The sequence below is a fragment of the Puma concolor genome, chromosome F2 (assembly GCF_028749965.1).
Source record: "Puma concolor isolate L17-30 chromosome F2, mPumCon1.1.hap2, whole genome shotgun sequence".
NCBI classification, from domain to species: Eukaryota; Metazoa; Chordata; class Mammalia; order Carnivora; family Felidae; genus Puma; species Puma concolor.
The window spans coordinates 38,464,911-38,484,233 of NC_141684.1; the positions used below are offsets into that span (position 1 = coordinate 38,464,911).

The 19,323-nt window shown below is 34.6% G+C and overlaps 1 protein-coding gene across 7 annotated transcripts in view; it reads right to left on the reverse strand.

Moving 5' to 3' along the window:
* The window catches only part of VPS13B (vacuolar protein sorting 13 homolog B), an 822,593-nt gene that overhangs the window by 697,877 nt on the left and 105,393 nt on the right, over positions 1 to 19,323 (reverse strand). For all 7 annotated transcript variants that reach the window (XM_086696045.1, XM_086696043.1, XM_086696044.1 and 4 more), the window contains 6 exons: positions 15,186 to 15,281; positions 14,594 to 14,716; positions 13,857 to 13,994; positions 12,855 to 12,942; positions 6,049 to 6,240; positions 1,519 to 1,688 (listed from right to left, as the gene is read on the reverse strand). In XM_086696045.1, coding sequence (XP_086552171.1) covers positions 1,519 to 1,688; positions 6,049 to 6,240; positions 12,855 to 12,942; positions 13,857 to 13,994; positions 14,594 to 14,716; positions 15,186 to 15,281 — 807 coding nt within the window. The remainder of the gene's footprint in view (positions 1 to 1,518; positions 1,689 to 6,048; positions 6,241 to 12,854; positions 12,943 to 13,856; positions 13,995 to 14,593; positions 14,717 to 15,185; positions 15,282 to 19,323) is intronic.

The window sequence follows — 19,323 nt, forward strand, 5'->3', positions numbered from 1 at the left end:
GTCTCTTTCTTGAACTCATTAACCATAGTTGTTTTGAAGTTCATGTCTAATATTAATACACTTTTTCTCCATTGACATTTTCCCCAGACAGTCTCTTTACCCAGCAATACAACTGCCAGTGGATGACAGGGCACAGATACACAAAATGAAACTACTGTATAATAGGCAACTGACTTCCTGTCATACTTCCACAAATTCTTCTCAAAGTTAGGATACTTTTTCCTTCTATCATTATCATTATGTAGATATCAAAAGAAATATAGCCAAAAGAATAAAAATAACAAATAACAGCTTATTATGTATATGGCAAATGCAGAAAGCAATACATTGTGTATGGCCTAAAACAAATATTAATCATCCAGGAAGTCCTCATTGACAACAACAACAGTAATTACTATTGTGTTCTTAATATGTGCAAAATCATTCATGTGCATTATCTCATTTATTATTAAAAATAATTCTAAGAGCTAGATACTGTAAGGGAATACCTCTGTGCCACCCTGACAATCTTCCACAAATCTATGTAGACCACACAAAGGCAAGATGCAACCACAGCGGACCTAAGCCTTGGTAGAACATCCCATGACTCTCAGACCATGAGAAGATAGGTGGTCTTGCAAAGAATTTTTTTATTTTTTCTAATGTTTATTGTTTATTCAATTTTGAGAGAGACAGACCATGAGCAGGGGAGGGGCAGAGAAAGACAGACACAGAATCTGAAGCAGGCTCCAGGCTCTGAGCTGTTAGCATAGCCCGATGCGAGGCTCGAGCCCACGGACTGTGAGATCATGACCTGAGCCACAGTTGGGACACCCAATCAACTGGTCCAGTCTTGCAAAGATCTTCTAAAAAACCACTTCTCACCTTCTTCTCTTGAGGGAGACTGCTAGTAGCATCCCTCATTCAGGTGAGACACAGAGTTTCCACTTACCCCTCTCAGGGTACAGCTGTAGCTACACAACTGCTTAGATGAAGTGTGGAATTGAACTCTTGACAACAGGGTACCCTACCATGTGTGCTGCATGTCATTTTGGCCCTCTGGTTTCAAGGTCATCCTGAAAGGGACACGGCAAGCTGACACCATTAATGATTTGTTTTTGCTGTCTATATGTAAGTAATAAACCATTTGAATCTACCTAGGCTTGTTGCTTCTTTACTAGCTAACTGAATCTGTCAGCCCACCTGAAAAATGGTTTTTTTGTTGTTGTTTTTCAGAAATAAGTTTAGAAATAAAAGCAAGGTGTCATAGTTTGTATGTGGACTGACCTCTAGACCCATGCTCTTCAACATTTCTTTATACAGCCTTAGCTTGAGATTTAAAAATATGCATATACATATGCATATACACATACACACACACAACTTTCTAAGAATTAACAATCATAGTTACATTGCTTTAACATCACCATGGATAAGTATATAAGCACATATTCTTTTACTCAATCACCTTCCTTACAATAGCATAGGACCTACAAATATGCATATATGAGGAAAAAAGTAGTAAACTCCAAAATATACCTTTTCTCCCATAATGACAGGCAACAAATGATCCAACAAGTTGAATTCAGCCATGAAAATAGTACAGGTACATTTGAGGAGAGTAATACTTGTATGTCGGGTAGGAATATATTCCTCCAAAGATGCCACTTCTTCAGGATTCAGTGTGGTTTCATTTTCATCCTTAATATCTAAAATGAAATAATACAAATATAATAAAAAATTGTTTTAAATAATTTTTTTAAATGATTAATTAACTGGTTCCCAAATTTTAAGGTCAAATTGTATTTTTCTTTTCAACAATGAAACAGTTGAAAAATAATATTAACTTTAACAAATACAAGTTACATTACTATAGAATATAAATTTATGTCTTTACTATATAAAAATTTACATATTTTAAGATATTTTTAATATTTTAAAGAAATTTTTAATCTCTTTTGTTAAAAGAATAACAGCTTCTGTTCGTTAAAACACCATTAAGATAATGCAAAAGCAAGTCACAAACAGGGAGAAGATATTTGCTGTAGATAGATAGATGGACTCAGAGCATACTAAAAACTGTTTAACGCAAAACCACATAAAAATCATTAATGAACAATTCAATAGAAAAATAGGTGAAAAAAGCATCTGAACAAGCAAAAGATAATATATCCAAATGGACAAAAATTCTATCAAAAGCTAGATAATATCATCAATTATCAGATAAATGCAAATGTAATAGCATTGCAGACCCATTAGAATGGTTAAAATGAAAAAGACTACTACTAAGTGCTGGCAAGCATGCAGCAAACTTTTTACATAGCCACATAGCAAATATTTTATGTTTGTGGGCCATATAGTGTGTCACAACTACTCAACTCTGCCACCATAGCACAAAAGCAGCCACAGACAATACAGAACTGAATGAGCATGATTATGTCTTAATAAAACTTTACCTACAGAAACTGAATATTAAATTTCACATAGAGTTCATGCATCATAAAGTGTAATTCTTTTTTTTTCCAACCATTTAAAACACAAAATCCATTATCAGCTCATCTGTTGCACAAAAAGAGGCAGTAAGTCATAGTTTGCCAGCCTCCAATCAAGAGCAATTAAAACTCTTCAAACCGCTGATAAGAGCATAAAGTGGTTTAACCACTTGGGAAAACAGTTTGGAATTACCTTCTAAAAGTGAACATATGCAATCCTTTTACCTAAGTGATTCCACTCTTCCATGCCCAAAAGTACACATTTACCAAAAGGCATGTACTAGAATGTTTGTGGCATCACTATCATAATAACCAAAAACTAGTAACTACTCACCAACATAATGGATAATTAAGTTATAGTATATTCATATAAAGGGATACTATGTAACAATGAAATGAATCTCATAATTTAAGCTCAAGCCAGTGACAAAAGATACATACTGTGTGATTCCATTTACATGAATTATAAAATAAGCAAAATAACTAAATCCATGTTAGAAGTAAGGAGAATGGTTTCCCTTGGGGTCAGAGGAGTAACCAGAGGAGAGCACAAAGGGGACTTCTGAAGTGCTGCTAAATCACCATTTCTTGAACAGTTACACAAATGTGGTTAAGTCTGCAAAATTCACAGAAATATACCCCTACACATTAATAGTTTAAAAATGGAGAATTAAGTACTTAAGATTAAATATATATGCACTTATATCAAGTAACTCTTACTTTGCACAGTTCTGATATGTATGAATGAATTTGTTATCTTGTTTTAGTTAAAAATGCCAGTTCCCCCCCAAAAATTAGTTCAAGTATCAGTTACCACAGTATAACAACTACTTAAAGTACAAGACTTACTACTAGTTCTTCTTTCCATAAATCATAACATAAAGAAAAAATGTGCATCATGATCAGTGATCAATCATGTCACTTCTTTCAAAGTCTGTCAGGTTTGGTTACTGGTATCTCATACCTGTTATTTAACTATGTATAGACAGCAAAGCATGTAGTTGTATTGCCTCCTTGTTTACCAGTGATAAACCTATGTGACATTTTGCAAAAATGTATAATTTAAACAGAACTGCCAATCAAAGATGAAAGTGCAGCAAAGAAACATACTGGTAACATACAAGGAGTTAGGGAAGAAACAGGTGACTGTGGGAATATCAACAGCATATCATTGGAAAGACTCTTGCTATGTAGCTAGGGGAACTTAGTGAAGAAAAACTGATGTTGATGAAGAAAGTGGTTGTGATAAAAAGAATGAAGGTATCTGAAGATGTCCCAGAAGATACCCCAAACAAAACACTTCCCATTAAATGAACTCTCAGAGGTGTTCACAACATTGAAAGTGTACAGGAATCTAATCCAAACTTGGAAGTGTAACAATTTGCTAAAATACAGGAAAGATGATTACTCTATACTCTAAATTCTATGACAAGACAAGCACCATTTAAACTACTCTTTTTTTTTTTTACAAAGAAATAAAACTCTTTCTTACTATTCTCTTACTATTCTCTTTCCATTTTTTTTCATTTCTATACATTTATACCAATAGTAAGAGAGGTTTTCGTGTTTTGACAGAAATATCCAAAAGTGTGAAACAATTTCAATTTGTGCATACACACACACACACACACACACAATCATGTTTTTGAGATGATAAACGGCTTCAGATAAAAATTCTTGTTATATATACGAGTGTGAGTGTATGTGTGTAGGGCATAATTCCACTGTAGAAGAAACTGCTAATTACAACCTTTCTTTTAGCAACAAAACCCTCTGAACTTTAGTATTGAAACTCCCAGAAACTATACTTTCCAGCCTTCCCTGCCGTTAGCTTATAGGGACATGTTACTAAGTTTTGGTCAATGGGTGACAGAGCCATATTATGAAATGAAACTACATACCTACCATTTTCTCTTGTTCCCCCTTTCCTGTTGATTCAAATTCAATATTGTAATGGTGGGCCAACACTTACCATATAGAGGAGACATGTCTCAGAGAATGGTAGAAAAACAAGACAGAAGGAATTCTGGGTCTAAGACAACCTCCTGGATCAGTTACCCTAATCCACTAGAGCACCTACCAGCTTGGACTTTTACATGAGAAAAACAAATTATGTACTAATTTTTAAGCAAACCTAAGTTTTCATTTCTCTGGGATAAATGCCCAAGAGTACAGCTGCTAGGTTATACGGTAGCTGCATGTTTAGTTTTTAAAAGAAACTGCCAAACTGTTTTTAGAAGTGGTTCTATATTATAAATTCCCATCAGGGATGAATGAGTGATCCAGTTTCTTCACATTCTCCCTGACATCTCCCAGTACTATCACTGTTTTTTATTTTAACCATTCTATACATACTATCCTAACACTTCTAAGAGTGCCTGTAATGGAGTAGGCATTCAAGCAAGGTGCAAGAAATGAATGCATAAACATGTCAAGCACTTAACTATGCACTAGGCACTGTGTTATATGCTATTACATGCACTAAACTTTAAAAGTTGGTCCTATTAGTGTAACATTAAGAATAACAGTAAATTGCAATGACAAAAGTCAAATAAAGAAGTTCGAACAACAGCAAAAGTTTATTTCTTTAACACAACAATCTGAGGCTAAGGGACCAAGAGTTGACATAGTGATACCATGCTACCAAAGACCTAGGTTGATCCCACCTTGTTCTGTCATCCCAGAATGCAGCTTTCATCTCAGGGTCTAAGCTAGCAGCTCCAGCTCCTGCCATTTTAATTTTTTCCAGCCAGAAGGAAGGGGTAAAGGAAAAAAGGCAGGCTTGCACTTTTCCTTTTAAAGTCATGGCCCAAAAACTCACATAAACTTCTGCTCCTATCCTGGTAGCCAGAACCTTGAGGCATAGGACTATACTTGGGATATATGGATATATCATCTTTATTTTTATCATAAAAATTTCTATCACAGAAACTTCTTTTACCATAAAATAAGAGGATAATGGATATTGGGGAGACAATTTAACCATCTCTGTCACAATAATTAAACTCATTAGAAAGACAGAGAAATGGAAAAATCAGTAATGTTCCTTAAATTCCCTAAGGTAAGAAGGAGTCAGAATTCAAACCACAGTCTAACCCCACAAAGGTCCTTTACTATGCTATTATGTCCTACTCTCGAGTGATGTATTTTAGGAAACTATGATACCTTCATGCCATGTAGAAGAAATTAGGTGTACAGCAAATTCTTTTTTACCAGTAAGACCTCAGTCTCCTTAAATGCTAAATTTGTACATTTAGAGTCCATCTTCATGTCTGTTCCTTAGAATCCAATTAAGGGAAGAAAATTATATTTCAGGAATATATACTGGAAAGAGTACCAAAAAGGTGTGGCAATGAAATACTGACAAATACTGGCAAATAAAGTACTTATACAATTTCCAAATCTTGACCTCTCCCATAACTTCTACACACATGTATATTCTTTAAATTAACTAAATCCATGAAAATCAAATAGGCAAACTACCTAAAAAGTGTAATTTAGCAAAAATAGAACAAATTGGATTATAAAATCATTCAAACCAACTACCAGGAGATTTAAAATTAAGCCAAAAACCAACCTGGTTTTAGTCCACTGTACGGTTCATATTCATGTTCCAATGCACAAACAATCATTTTCAAAATTCGATGCACTGCACTGCTATCCAAACGAAAGTCTAAAGGACCTATAACAAGGCTTTTGGTAGACTTCTCCTGAACTACTCCCATATCTTCACTTTTCCCTGAAGAAAAGTCTTGTTGATTTGCAGAACCTATAAAAAGCCAAATCTTACATCAATATTTTAAGCAATCAGGTATACCAATTTAAATATTACTCTTTTCTTATCTTTTTAGCTTATAGCTTAATGCCTTAAAACCAATTCTTCATTGGCTGAATACATGGAACACTGACCATATATATTTTTCTCCATACCGATGGGACAGTATTACCATCAGAAAAAAATTGATTCAGATAAAAACTATCCCTGTAATCTATTTAATATTACAAGAAGTGCTATAAAACTCGAACAATCATTCTTAGAAAACTATTCTCTAAAATCGAACTGGCTAATATCCAATAATTCTATACACAATACTATTACGTTGACTGGAAAACATGAGCGGAGGAAGTTGCATTTTACTCTTTTGGAAGTTTCACTGAAAAATAGATTGTTTACAATTACATGTTCACAAGGTACTGTGAGAGTTGTATAGTTGACCATGGAAGTGAACTAGAGGTACTACCTGCTTTAAACTTTTTCCAGAATAAAATTATTATGGCCATGATTCATAGTGCAGAACCCAAGTTCTTCAATCCCTTATCTCCCCATATATTGAGGAGGAACCAGAGGCTATCTTCTAAGAAAAATCTTGGCTCTACCTACAAGTATTTCTCCTTAACATGCACACTCCTTATACTAGAGATTCAGTTTTAATACATAAACCATCTGTTATAAGTGACAACATATGGTAATTTATAAATCTTTTTTTATTTTTTTTAATGTTTATTTCTGAGAGAGCGAGAGAGAGAAAGAGCACAAGCGGGGGACGGGCAAAGAGAGAAGGAGATACAGAATCCAAAGGAGCCTCCAGGCTCTGAGCTGTGATGCTGACGCAGACCCTGATGCAGGGCTCCAACCCACAAGCCGTGAGATCACGACCTGAGCCAAAGCCAGACGGTTAATCACCAGCCACCCAGTAACTTATAATTCTTAAGCCATTCTTAGTTTATTCAAACAAAAATAGGAAAGTACGGCTTCCCAGCACTAATACCTTTAGAATCTAGAAAGGCCCTATTAAACACAAAAGTTATGTATCTACACCTTCCAATAACTTTTTCAAGAATACATTTCTATAATTTTAAACAAAGGAGTTCAGTTCAATCTTTAGTCTCAGTGCCACAGACAAAAAAGAAAAAATTAATTATTCATATATTAAGGTGGACCACACACAGACTTAACTAAAATCAAATAAAACATACAAAGTTAATCTTATACATGATACGCATATAATATATATATATACATAATAAAAATATAAATGCATATAGACAAATAATACTGAGTCACATTAGAAATTAGGTAGAAGGGCACCAGGATGGCTCAATCAGTTGAACATCCAACTTCAGCTAAGATCATGATCTCACACATTAATGGATTCAAGCCCCACATCAGGCTTTGCGCTGACAGCTCAGAGCCTGTTTCAGATTCTGTCTCTCTCTCTGCTCCTCCCCCATTAGCACTCTCAAAGTTAAATATTAAACATTTCTCTCAAAAATAAACTTAAAAAAAATTTTTTTAATTAGGAATAAATAACATGCCATTCACATAAAGAATCACTGCCTTCTGGAGCTAAGCCAGGCAAACCTGTTAGGAAGGGTAACTTGAAGACAACAAAAAAAATTTTGGTTATAAATCACAATATACAAAATCACAGAAAATGTTCGGCGTTGAGTTCCATAAGGGCTATCAGGCTTCCTAAAGGAACTTAATATTATCAGAAGACCCTTTTTTTAGTCATCAAATTGTCTCTAAAGTAATAGAAGCCCATAAGCATCTTTTTTCCAGGTAATACAACTTGATTCCAAGGCAGTTTAAATTTAGATGCCAGTGGCTTGTCTGAAATGTAAAACTGCAACAGGCTTTTTGCTAAATCTTTTCAGCAAGGTATTTACTGAACCCACACTCACTACGTTTGGGTCAATCCAGCCCCCTGAAGGTTTGGCTACTCTTATTAAGAGTCAACACAACATCCACGTAGCCCAATGAAAAGAAAGGATTTACCAGTGTCCCTGGGACAGCTAGAAGCAACAGCATCTACACTGCCCCTATCTTCCTATATTTACTTTTATACCTACTGATAGAAAACCATTCTTCTTCCTATTCTGCAATCTATCAAAACAACTCCACCAAGCATTTGTACTGTCAATGTACACATATTGTCCTCTTTCACTAGAGATTCACCTACTTTCTTCACTCACTGCTTCTCATTTAAGTTTGCTTGTAACTTCTACCTTAGGAGTCTTTTTTTTCTTTAAGGAAAAAAGAGTCTGTTTTAGCTCTACTCTATGAGCTAGAAAATTAATCCCTACCCAAAATAATGCAGGAATCAAGAATCCTTCTATTCCAGCATTCCTTTCAATTAATACCAACACTGTCCCAAGACATCCAGATTCAAATAGGCAATGAACCATGATGCCTCTCTCTCATCCTTTCCCTCAATCCAGTAACGGAAGTATTCCAATTTTATAGTTCTCTAAAATTTTCCTTTTGTAGGTTACGTTTTCATCTATCTTTTATTTTAGGTCCATAAAAACATGTGCAATAACTTCCTAAGTTAAAAAAAAAAAAACTAGAAAGGCACTAGTCATAGTAACAAATATTCAAACAGTTATATGAAGAAATATTTCAATTTAGTTTACAAAACACTGAGTGCTTTCAGGCAGCATAACAAAAAACTGTCAGAAGATGCTTATCAGTATCAAGCAGTAGCACAGGAAACTTATTAACTGAATTTTTATTTATATGCCATTTCATAATGTGGGTAAAGTACTAACTGCTACATCATTTATCACAACAAAAATAAATGTAAGGTTTTTGGTACTGCATACTAGTTTCTTGCATTAATTAGAATACTGTCATGAATTTAAACACACCAATCAAACCTAGCTTCAAAATTTCAGAATTCACTACAAACGTTGTGAAATTATTGGTTTAATATGTATTTAGATACTTAGATTAAATTTAGGGTACTTTTTTGATAATTTGGACTATACAAACAAATAAATGTCAACTGACACCAAACCAAGCATTTTAGATAAAATATTTCTTTAAACTGTTTAATATTAACCTCTTGTGAGAATTCAAAATACTTTTCTTAGGTTCACTCTACAAATTTCTTGCTTCAAGTAATCAAAGAAAAAAGAAAATCTGAACACAGTAGTTATGAATGCAGGCTGTACAGTCTGACTGGCTGGGTTCAAATCCCACAGAATAGGTGTATAATCTTGACCAAGTTACTTAACTTATCTAGGACTGGCTGTTTTCATCACTTGTAAAATGAAGATAAGGTTATCTACCTTTAGGGTTATTATGAGGACTAAATAAGTTAATACATGTGAAACACTCAAAATAGCACCTTCCATTTAAAACCATTTAATAAATATTCATTACTATTATTATCACCATCATCACCACCACTGTATTATAAATGAATATAAAACCACAATGAGAAACAAACATAAACACAGTTACCTAAAAGCAGGCAAGGAATAAACAAATTATTTGAATAAATGAATACATTTTTCAAGTACATGCGACATTCACAAATTAACAGTGAAATTTTATCAAAAAACATCCCTGTTTGCATAACTGAGAAAGTAGATGTGTAGTAGACCAAAAACAAGAAGTAATTACCACAAATCTCACAACAGCAGTTTCCTCTGCTGAGGCAGGGAGGAGAATGTGATTTAAAAAAAAAAAAAAAAAAAACACACAGAATGCATATTGGATATGGACACTGTCCTACTTCGTGGCTTGGTGTGGGGAATACACAGGGGTTTCCTTTATAATTCTTTGCTATTCTGTACATAAATGTATGTTTGTATGTTATGACCTAATAGTTTGTTTTTAAAAAGTTAAGGACTAAGGGACGCCCAAGTGGCTCAGGCAGTTAAGTGACCAACTCTTGATTTTGGCTCAAGTCATGATCTCACGGTTCATGAGTTTGAGCCCCACATTGGGCTCTGTGCTATCAGCACAGAGCCTGTCTCAGATTGTCTCCCTCTCTCTCTGCCTCTCCCCCATTAGCACTCTCTCTCTCTCTCTCAAAAATAAACATTAAAAAAATTTTTGTTCGGGGCGCCTGGGTGGCTCAGTCGGTTGAGCGTCTGACTTCGGCTCAGGTCATGATCTCACGGCTAGTGAGTTCAAGCCCTGCGTTGGGCTCTGTGCTGACAGCTCAGAGCCTGGAGCCTGCTTTGGATTCTGTGTCTCCCTCTCTCTCTGCCCCTAACCCACTCACATTCTGTCTCTGTCTCTCTCAAAAAAAAAAAACATTAAAAAATTTTTTTTTTAATTTAAAAAAATTTTTGTTTTAATTAGGTATAAATAGCATGCCATTCTCATAAAAAACCACTGCCTTCCAGAGCTAAACCAGGCAAACCTCTCTCTGTCTCCCTCTCTAACCCTTCCCTGATTTCTCTCTCTCTCAAAAATAAATAAATTAAAACGTTAAGGACTCAGATATTTATAACATTGTATATACTACTCATGGAAATGGAAAATATGAAAAGTTTAACAGTTAAAAAACTACCAGTTTCTCACACAGACCATATATAAGCACTGTAGCAAATATAAACTGTTTCCACAGTAAATGTACAAATAAAATTTTCAGTGCTCAGTTTCCTTCCTTGAAGGACAGCTACTTGATACTCCACCTAACAAAATACCTAATCCACAACACATGCATAAGACTCCATTCTAAGCCAGCAGAAACCTACCATTTTACATTTGGTAAATCCAACACTATAGCAATTTATAAAGTTCTTAGAACACAGACTTCTGAGTTGCCCTTTCCTATACACAATTGGCTATTGAACGTCTTAGCCTCAATGTCCACAGGTAACTCAAAACACATCTTTACCAAAGCACCTGGTGGCTCAGTCGATTGGGCATCCAACTTTGGCTCAGGTCATGATCTCACAGCTCCTGTGTTCAAGCCCCACGTGGGGCTTGCACTTGTCTGCACAGAGCCCGCTGCAGGTCCTCTGTCCCCCTCTCTCTGCTCCTTCCCAACATGTGCTCTCTCAAAAATAAATAAAACATTAAAAGAAAAAAACCCTTTTTTCCTACAAAAATCCTTTCTTGTTTCTATCTCCCTTAGTGGCTATCCTATCCTCCGAGATCAAAATCAGATACACAATATAAATTTATCTTTAAATAAAGCAATGCAAAGGCAGTGAGTGAAGGTTTTATGCACAGAATTAAATCAATCTGAAACAGTGAGAAGCAGGAAGCCAGTAAAAAAGCGATTAAAATCCAAAGAAAACAGCATAATGGATGAGAGTGGTAACAGTGGAGTTTACAAGAAGTAAATGAAGATAGATTTTTGTAGATGAATGTTGACAAAATGTGTTGATGAACTGGATGCTAGGAAAGGAAGAGTGTGTCATGAGGATCCCTAGGTTTCTGGCTTGAGGTAGCAGAAGATAGAACAATGTTCCAAGATTGAAACTAAAAGAGAAGCAGTAGGTGGTCATAGGGATTTTAATAATTCCATTTGAATGTATTCACTTTTGAAGTATTTGTGAGACACATAAAGAAGTAAAAATGTCATGTATGCATTGGATATTTAATTCTAAACTGAAAGAAGTTTAAACTAAAATTACAAATATGTGCATGAACATATAGAAGGTACTTGGATCCATGGAAAAGAATAAAATAACTTCAGGAAAGAGTTTAGGGAAAAAAGTAAATCCAAGGTTTATCGATGAGAAAAACATTTAGAAATCCCTTACAAAAACAGGAAGCAGAAAATTACTGCTCTTTCCTTATGTTTCCATCTAACAAAACTTCAAGATCCTTCAAGATCAACTTCTCTGTGAAGTCTTTAACCCCACACATAAATATAGTCACTTTCTGACCTAGACCTCTCTTAGCTCTCCATTTATACTACTGTTCTTAACGTGCTGTATACTACAATCATTTAAGTTCATAAACACCACCTATTGGTTTCTTGAGAAATGCTTTGGTCTTCTTAGCATTCACCATATCTAACTCATCACCTAACATACAGAAATCAATTATTAACATATGAAAAATTAACAAAAAAATGAACGTATTTTCGCTAAGCTTTCAATATGAAAATAGAATAAGCACAATATAGTATATTGACAAGCACATAAAATATCAGTTAAACTTTTAAAAACATCACTTGCTAATAAAAATAAAACATATAATAAAATACTATGTATCCATAGTCTCCAGAAGCATTTATTTCCACTACTCTGCTTGAAATCACAGTTTTTTAAATAACAAGATCTACATAACCTTCAAAATGTATTTAATACCTAAAAGGAAATGTTTATGCTTTCGGACAACTTAATATAATATGAAATTTGATGTATCAAAATTTTAGTACTTGGTACATAATAGAACCAAATCTAGTTGGTTATATAAATTTAGTTGGTTATATATAAGAAAGGATTAAAAATCTAATAAGGGTCTAAGCAAATTCTAACATGATATTAAAATTAAACCATTCCCCAAAGTAACAGAAGGTAAATCTGATGTAATAGATGACAACCAGTCAAGGACCAACTGATTCTGAAGAGTCTTTTGTTTCTCTTGTTCAAAGAAAAGCAAATGTAAAGGAAAGAAACTAGTACCTTTGCCACTGATGTTCTCCATTGTATACAGGTAATCCATGTAAAAAGCTCCAAACCTTTGCATTCCAGCTATCTCAGTGTATGTCTCCTGCCAACAAAGAAAAGCAAATAGAACACACATTGCATAGAAGAGACTTTTGAGTTTAAAACCTAATAGGTCAAGAATCAGACACACATCCTTACACAGAATGTGTATCAAGTCAAAGAATTACCAAAACAACAGAGGCTAGCCAAAGGATTCACTTCTAAGAAAGGTAATGTTAACTCTACAACGGACCACACAAAAGGACATCCATAATTCTACTAGACATTTTGAACACTTTATCAATGTCTGGTTAATGAACACCTGTAATGGAATGGGATAGTATACCCTTGACCTTTATCAACATCACAAAACTGTCTAATAATATATATACCCTCAAATATATTTAATCCTTAAATGAAACTTAAATACTAAAGATATACTAAAATATGTAATAATGTATGTAAGTATGCAGATTAAAATTAAATTCTTTATAAAAGTAAACATAGCAAAAAGAGTTAAAATATATTTTATTTATTCTATTATATTAACCTTCTGGTAACCTTTTTTTGAACGTTTAAATTTATTCCATAGAAGTACACAGATTTTATATGAAAAATTCAAATAACACTAAGATACATACACAGTAAAACGTGAAATTCTTCATCTCTTCCCATTTATCCCCTACACAGAGGAACTAAAATTAGAAGACAACGCTACAAGTTTCCTCCATGACTATCTTAACTTTAGAGAATGGATAAACCAACTAACTGGCTACATACTATATATAAGTAGAGATCTTTGGGCACTCTTTAAACTTCTCTAGATGTAGAAACTGGACAAAAATACTCTAAATGTTTCAATGAACAACCAGCATTTAGAATATATTACTTGAGAAGAAAAATGGCAATCCCAACTATTCACACAAAGCATCTGCCCTAACAGAGCCTAGAAACTGGCTCAACTATATACTCTCTAACCTTATGATGGGCTGCATCCAAGATGAATTCTGCACGAGTACCATTATTTTCTGGACTTCGGTAATCAAACAATGAGTTTGTGAGGTATGTCAAACCTTTCATACTCAAATTTTCACCACAAATGAAGAAACAGGCTTCCTGAAAATAAATACAAAAATTTCTTAACAGGAGGAAAAATCATTGAACTGCTAAAGAAAATAAAACCTTGGTTTTATAATACCCATTTAGTAGTCACTACAACTTGAAGTCCTATAAAAAGGAACGTTGTCTCCATTTTTCACTGCCTATATTGGCAAAGAACATTTTAACAAACCAAAAAGGAACTCCAAGTGGCTGCCATAAACAAGAAAGAAGAAACATTTATGGATTGAAAAGTATTTGGAACTACTGTCCAGGTGTTAAGTGCTACCAACTTTCTAAATTCCCCTGAGCTCTATAATTTCTTATAGGGGAAAACAGTAAAGTTCCTCTCTTAAGCCAAAGATATATGTAGTCTAACAGGTTTTTTTGGTATGGTTAAACACTTCAATAAGCACTTCATTATCCCTGTCTTCTATCCAAAAAGAAGGAGGCGGAGGAGGTGGAGGTGGAGGTGGAGGTGGAAGAGGTGGAGGTGGAGGTGGAAGAGGTGGAGGTGGAGGTGGAAGAGGTGGAGGTGGAGGTGGAGGAGGAGGAGGAGGAGGAGGAGGAGGAGGAGGAGGAGGAGGAGGAGGGAGGAAAGGGAAAATCTGACTTACAGTTTCACTTCTATTCATATTCTCTTCAAAATCTTTAACACCCATAATTCCTTTAAGGCACATGGCTCTGCAACCAACAAAACCAATCTGGCAATCAAAAAAAGGCTCTCCCATCATAAGGGCCTATAAGAGAGAAGGAAACATTAGAACCAGGAATTTGAATTTCATAAAAATGTTATATATAGGCTTTTCTTGTAAAACTTCTAAATTAGGAGAAACAACTTCTTTAGGATTATGGCCTTTGCAAATTTATTCTCCTCAGATCATAACCCTATTAAATTAAGAAATATCTTACTTGTCTCTGTATCCTCAAATCTTTGTATCCTCAATGACTGGCACCTTACGAACATTAATATACACTATATATGAGCTCACACAAGTTAAATGAAGAAAATGAAAGGACAAATTAACATTCCATATTACAATAAAATCTTTGTTAAATATTTCAACCAATACTACTGATGACTAAAATAGAATTATAAAACCATAAATGTACTTTAAACATACCACTTATGATAAAAGCTTGCATTTATTAAACATTAAAGGCCATTCAAAAAGTTTTAAAAATATATGTTCAATGTTGAAAGATTACCTCAACTGTAGTTCCTTCTTGTTCCCAACACAATACTTCTTTAGATTTAACTTTCTGAGGGCTATAATAACTACTCTCAGCTTGCATTTCAGTGAGCTAAGAAACAATGTAAGAATATTAAGTAAAATTAGTATTAGGAAAGCAATAAACTGTCATTATTATGATGAATTGATGGAAACAGGGCCAATTTTAAGATTCAGGAAATTTAATTATTAAGCAGGAAAACAGGTGCAACAAAAACAGCTGTGACAGATTATCCATGGTATAAAGGTTGAAAATGCGAGTCTAAACTCACATAGAGAATTTAATGCCATCTTATTTTATTTAACTTCTTTGTTTTAACAATATTGCTTGAAAAGGTAAAGTTGTGTATAAGTCCCATAGTTATATAACTACTCATACATTCTGCGCAAAATTTTATGTATTTTAGCCTCAATTCAACATACATTCAACCAGGTTTAGTTCAATCATTTACAAAATTTCTCCCAAAGTTTCCATCAGAAAGAAAATTATGAACAGACACAAAGAGATTCAACAAAACTTATTCTAATTCTGTGAGGGAAGTAGGTTCGTGGGTGTTTACTTTCAACGTATGTGTCTCATAGAATGTCTCAGACTCATTCAGTGATGCAAACACTTAATGGGTGACAGCTGGATAACAAGTACTACTCAAGATGCTGCCAAAACAACAACTCTTGCACCCCTGAAGCTTACAACACATTACTTGCATGTATCCAAAAACGAGATAAATTATCTTCCAAAGGTACTTTTCTGAATGCAGTATAGTATCCTGGTTTGGATCATGTTACAGAAAACAACTTTATAAAATGTGATTAAAGTCTGGAATTTAACAGTAATGCCCCAGTGTTGGCTTCCTAGTTTTGACAAATGTACTATGATAGCCTAAGATGTTAATAGGGAAACTGAGTAATGAGTATATGTGAACTCTCTGTATTTTGCAAGTTTTCTGTAAATATAAAACTGTTCTAAAATAAAGGTTTTTTTTTTTAATTTTTTTTAATGTTTACTTATTTTTGAGAAACAGAGACGTAACATGTGCGAGGAAGGGGCAGAGAGAGAGGGAGACACAGAATCTGAAGCAGGCGCCAGGCTCTGAGCTGTCAGCACAGAGCCAAACGCGGGGCTTGAACTCACAAACCGAGATCATGACCTGACCTGAAGTCGGACGCTTAACTGACTGAGCCACCCAGGTGCCCCTAAAGTTTTTATTTTTTTAAAGGTATCCTGCCATGTTTGCTAATGAGACCCTTCCTTAAACTCCTATGCAGTGGATGGATTTTTCAAACGGGGGCGCACCTCAGTTAAGCGCCCAACTTCAGTTCAGGTCATCATCTCGCAGTTTATGAGTTTGAGCCCTGCGACGGGCTCTGTGCTGACAGGCCCAGCCTGGAGCCTGCTTCAGATTCTGTGTCTCCCTCTCTCTCTGCCCCTACCTGGCTCGAGCTCATGCACGCACGTGCTTGCTCTCTCTCTCTCTCAAAAACAAACATTAAAAAAAATAAGTTACAAAAACAATATTTAACTTTGGTCAAATAGAACTTACCAAACCAAAAAGTTATTTTAAGCATGATAACTTCTTTATACTTAAAATCAACTACTTATTCTCATTTCTTAATAGCAAAGAGTTTATTACATATGAGCCCTTATTTCTTAGATGCTTCTAGAACTAGTATACACAATGTCGTTATTTTAAAGTACAATTCTATGAAATACTCAAGTAAAGTCAGTATTTTAAACTTGATCACCCTTCAGCTGTCTACAATTATTGTAGAGAAAAAGCAATTAATTGATTAAAAGGACTCAAACATTACAAGAACGATTTTCAACGTGATTTTTAAAACGCTACATTTAATTTGGCATGATTTTTGTTGGATTTGTATCAACTGTTCAGAATGCTAATGTAGAAACATGACCTTATTTTCTGACCAAAATATGAACCACAAATTAATTCCATACATTCTTTAAGTCCAAGCTGAACAATGAACTCTAATGTTTTCCTCCTAAATATCAACGGATTTCCCTTAGAAAAACCTTAGAGACATAAATGTTCAAAAAAAATTTTAAATGTATTAACTAATGACAAGTACTGCCCCAAAAGTCTATAGTTTTGTATATAAATACAAACTATTCTGACTCAGTTTAATACAATTCTTCCTATCAATGAAGAGAAATATACCAGAATAATTTCAAATTTAAAAGTAAATAAACAAAACTCACCAGGAAAGATAGAACTTTTGCTAGCAATCCCTAACTTCCTTCACAAACTTAGATTAAAAGTAACTTTTTTATCATCTAAAACTGGCAATATACATATGCTTTCACAAATATGTGGAATTTAAAAACGAAAACAAATGGGGCACCTGGGTGGCTCAGTTGGCTAAGCACCTGACTTGGTCTCAGGTCATGATCTCACAGTTCATGAGTTCAAGCCCCAGGTCAGACTGTATGCTGACAGTTCAGAGCCTGTTTCGGATTCTTGTGTCTCCCTCTCTCTCTCTCTGCCTCTCCCCTGCTCATGCTGCTCTGTATCTCCCTCAAAAATAAATAAACATTGGGGCGCCTGGGTGGTGCATTTGGTTGGGTGTCCGACTTCAGCCAGGTCACGATCTCACAGTCCGTGGGTTCGAGCCCCGCATCGGGCTCTGGACTGATGGCTCAGCGCCTGGGGCCTGTTTCTGATTCTGTGTCTCCCTCTCTCTCTGCCCCTCGCCCGTTCATGCTCTGTCTCTCTCTGTCCCAAAAATAAATAAACGTTGAAAAAAACAATTTTTTTTAATAAACATTAAAAAAATTATTTTAAACCAAGACAAATGAACAAACAATAAGAAGAATCAGACCATAAATATAGATAACAAACTGACAGTTGTCAGAGGGGAGGGGCTTGGCGGGGGGAGGCGATGAGCAAAATGGATGAAGGAGATTGAAATATGCAGGGTTCTGGTTACGGAACGAATAAGTCAAGGGAATATAAAAGGCACACCATAGGGAATATAGTCAATGATACCGTAATAGCATTGCATGGTGATATTTGGTAGCTAGACTTGTGGTGAGCATACCATAATGTATACAGATGTGTAGAGAGATGTGGAATCATTTCATTGTACACCTCAAACTAATGTAACATTGTGTGTCAACTATACTCAAAAAACAATTATACCACTAAAAACTATAAGTATAATGTAAGTTCTCTAAATAGTTCATTCATGCTGCTGTTACTAAGATATGTTTATGTATCTTTTAGAACTTAAGCTTGAATATTTATACTTACAAATAATGCAATTACAGTTGTTGCCAAAAACATCTGTTAAAAGCAGAGATGATCATATAATAAAAAAATTTTAATAAAGTAAAAAAATAAAATTGACAATATATGTAATAATTGCTGGCAACAGTGGCTTTTTTATTATATATTTTAAAGATTTTATTGTTTTATTTTTAATTTTACAGACTGATGCATAGTGCTTTTCAAAGCTGTATCAGTGAATTTTAATTGTGAAATTAATAAAAAAAAATGTGTTCCCTAGAATTCAGAAAAAAATGATGTCAAAATAGCACAGCTATTTTACCATTTTTGCCCCAAATTTTATTACCAAAAAAAAAAAAATCTTTTAAACCAATTAAGCTCAAATTTTGTTAAAACTCACTTTCTACATTTTTCAGGGTTTGTCATATTAGAAAACACTTAATGCTTTTAATTAGAAAAGTCTTTAAAGACTGTTTACTTTAAAATATTTTTATCTAGGGGCACCTGGGTGGTTCAGTCAGTTGAGCGTCCGACTTCGGCTCAGGTCATGATCTCTCAGTTCACGAGTTTGAGCCCCATGTTGGGCTCTGTGCTGACAGCTCAGAGCCTGGAGCCTGCTTCGGATTCTGTGTCTCCCTCTCTCTCTGCCCTTACCCCACTCGTACTTTCTCTTTCTTTCTCTCTCTCTCTCTCTCAAAAATAAATTTTAAAAAAAACATTAAAAAATTTTTTTTAATTAAAAAAATTAAATATTTTTATCTACCATCTGTTGTAGTTATAAATTGTATAGCAAGATACTTCAGTAGTTAAACAACAAGTCAAATTAAAAACAGCATGAAGCAAAAACTTGATTTTTTTTTTCTGTGCTACACT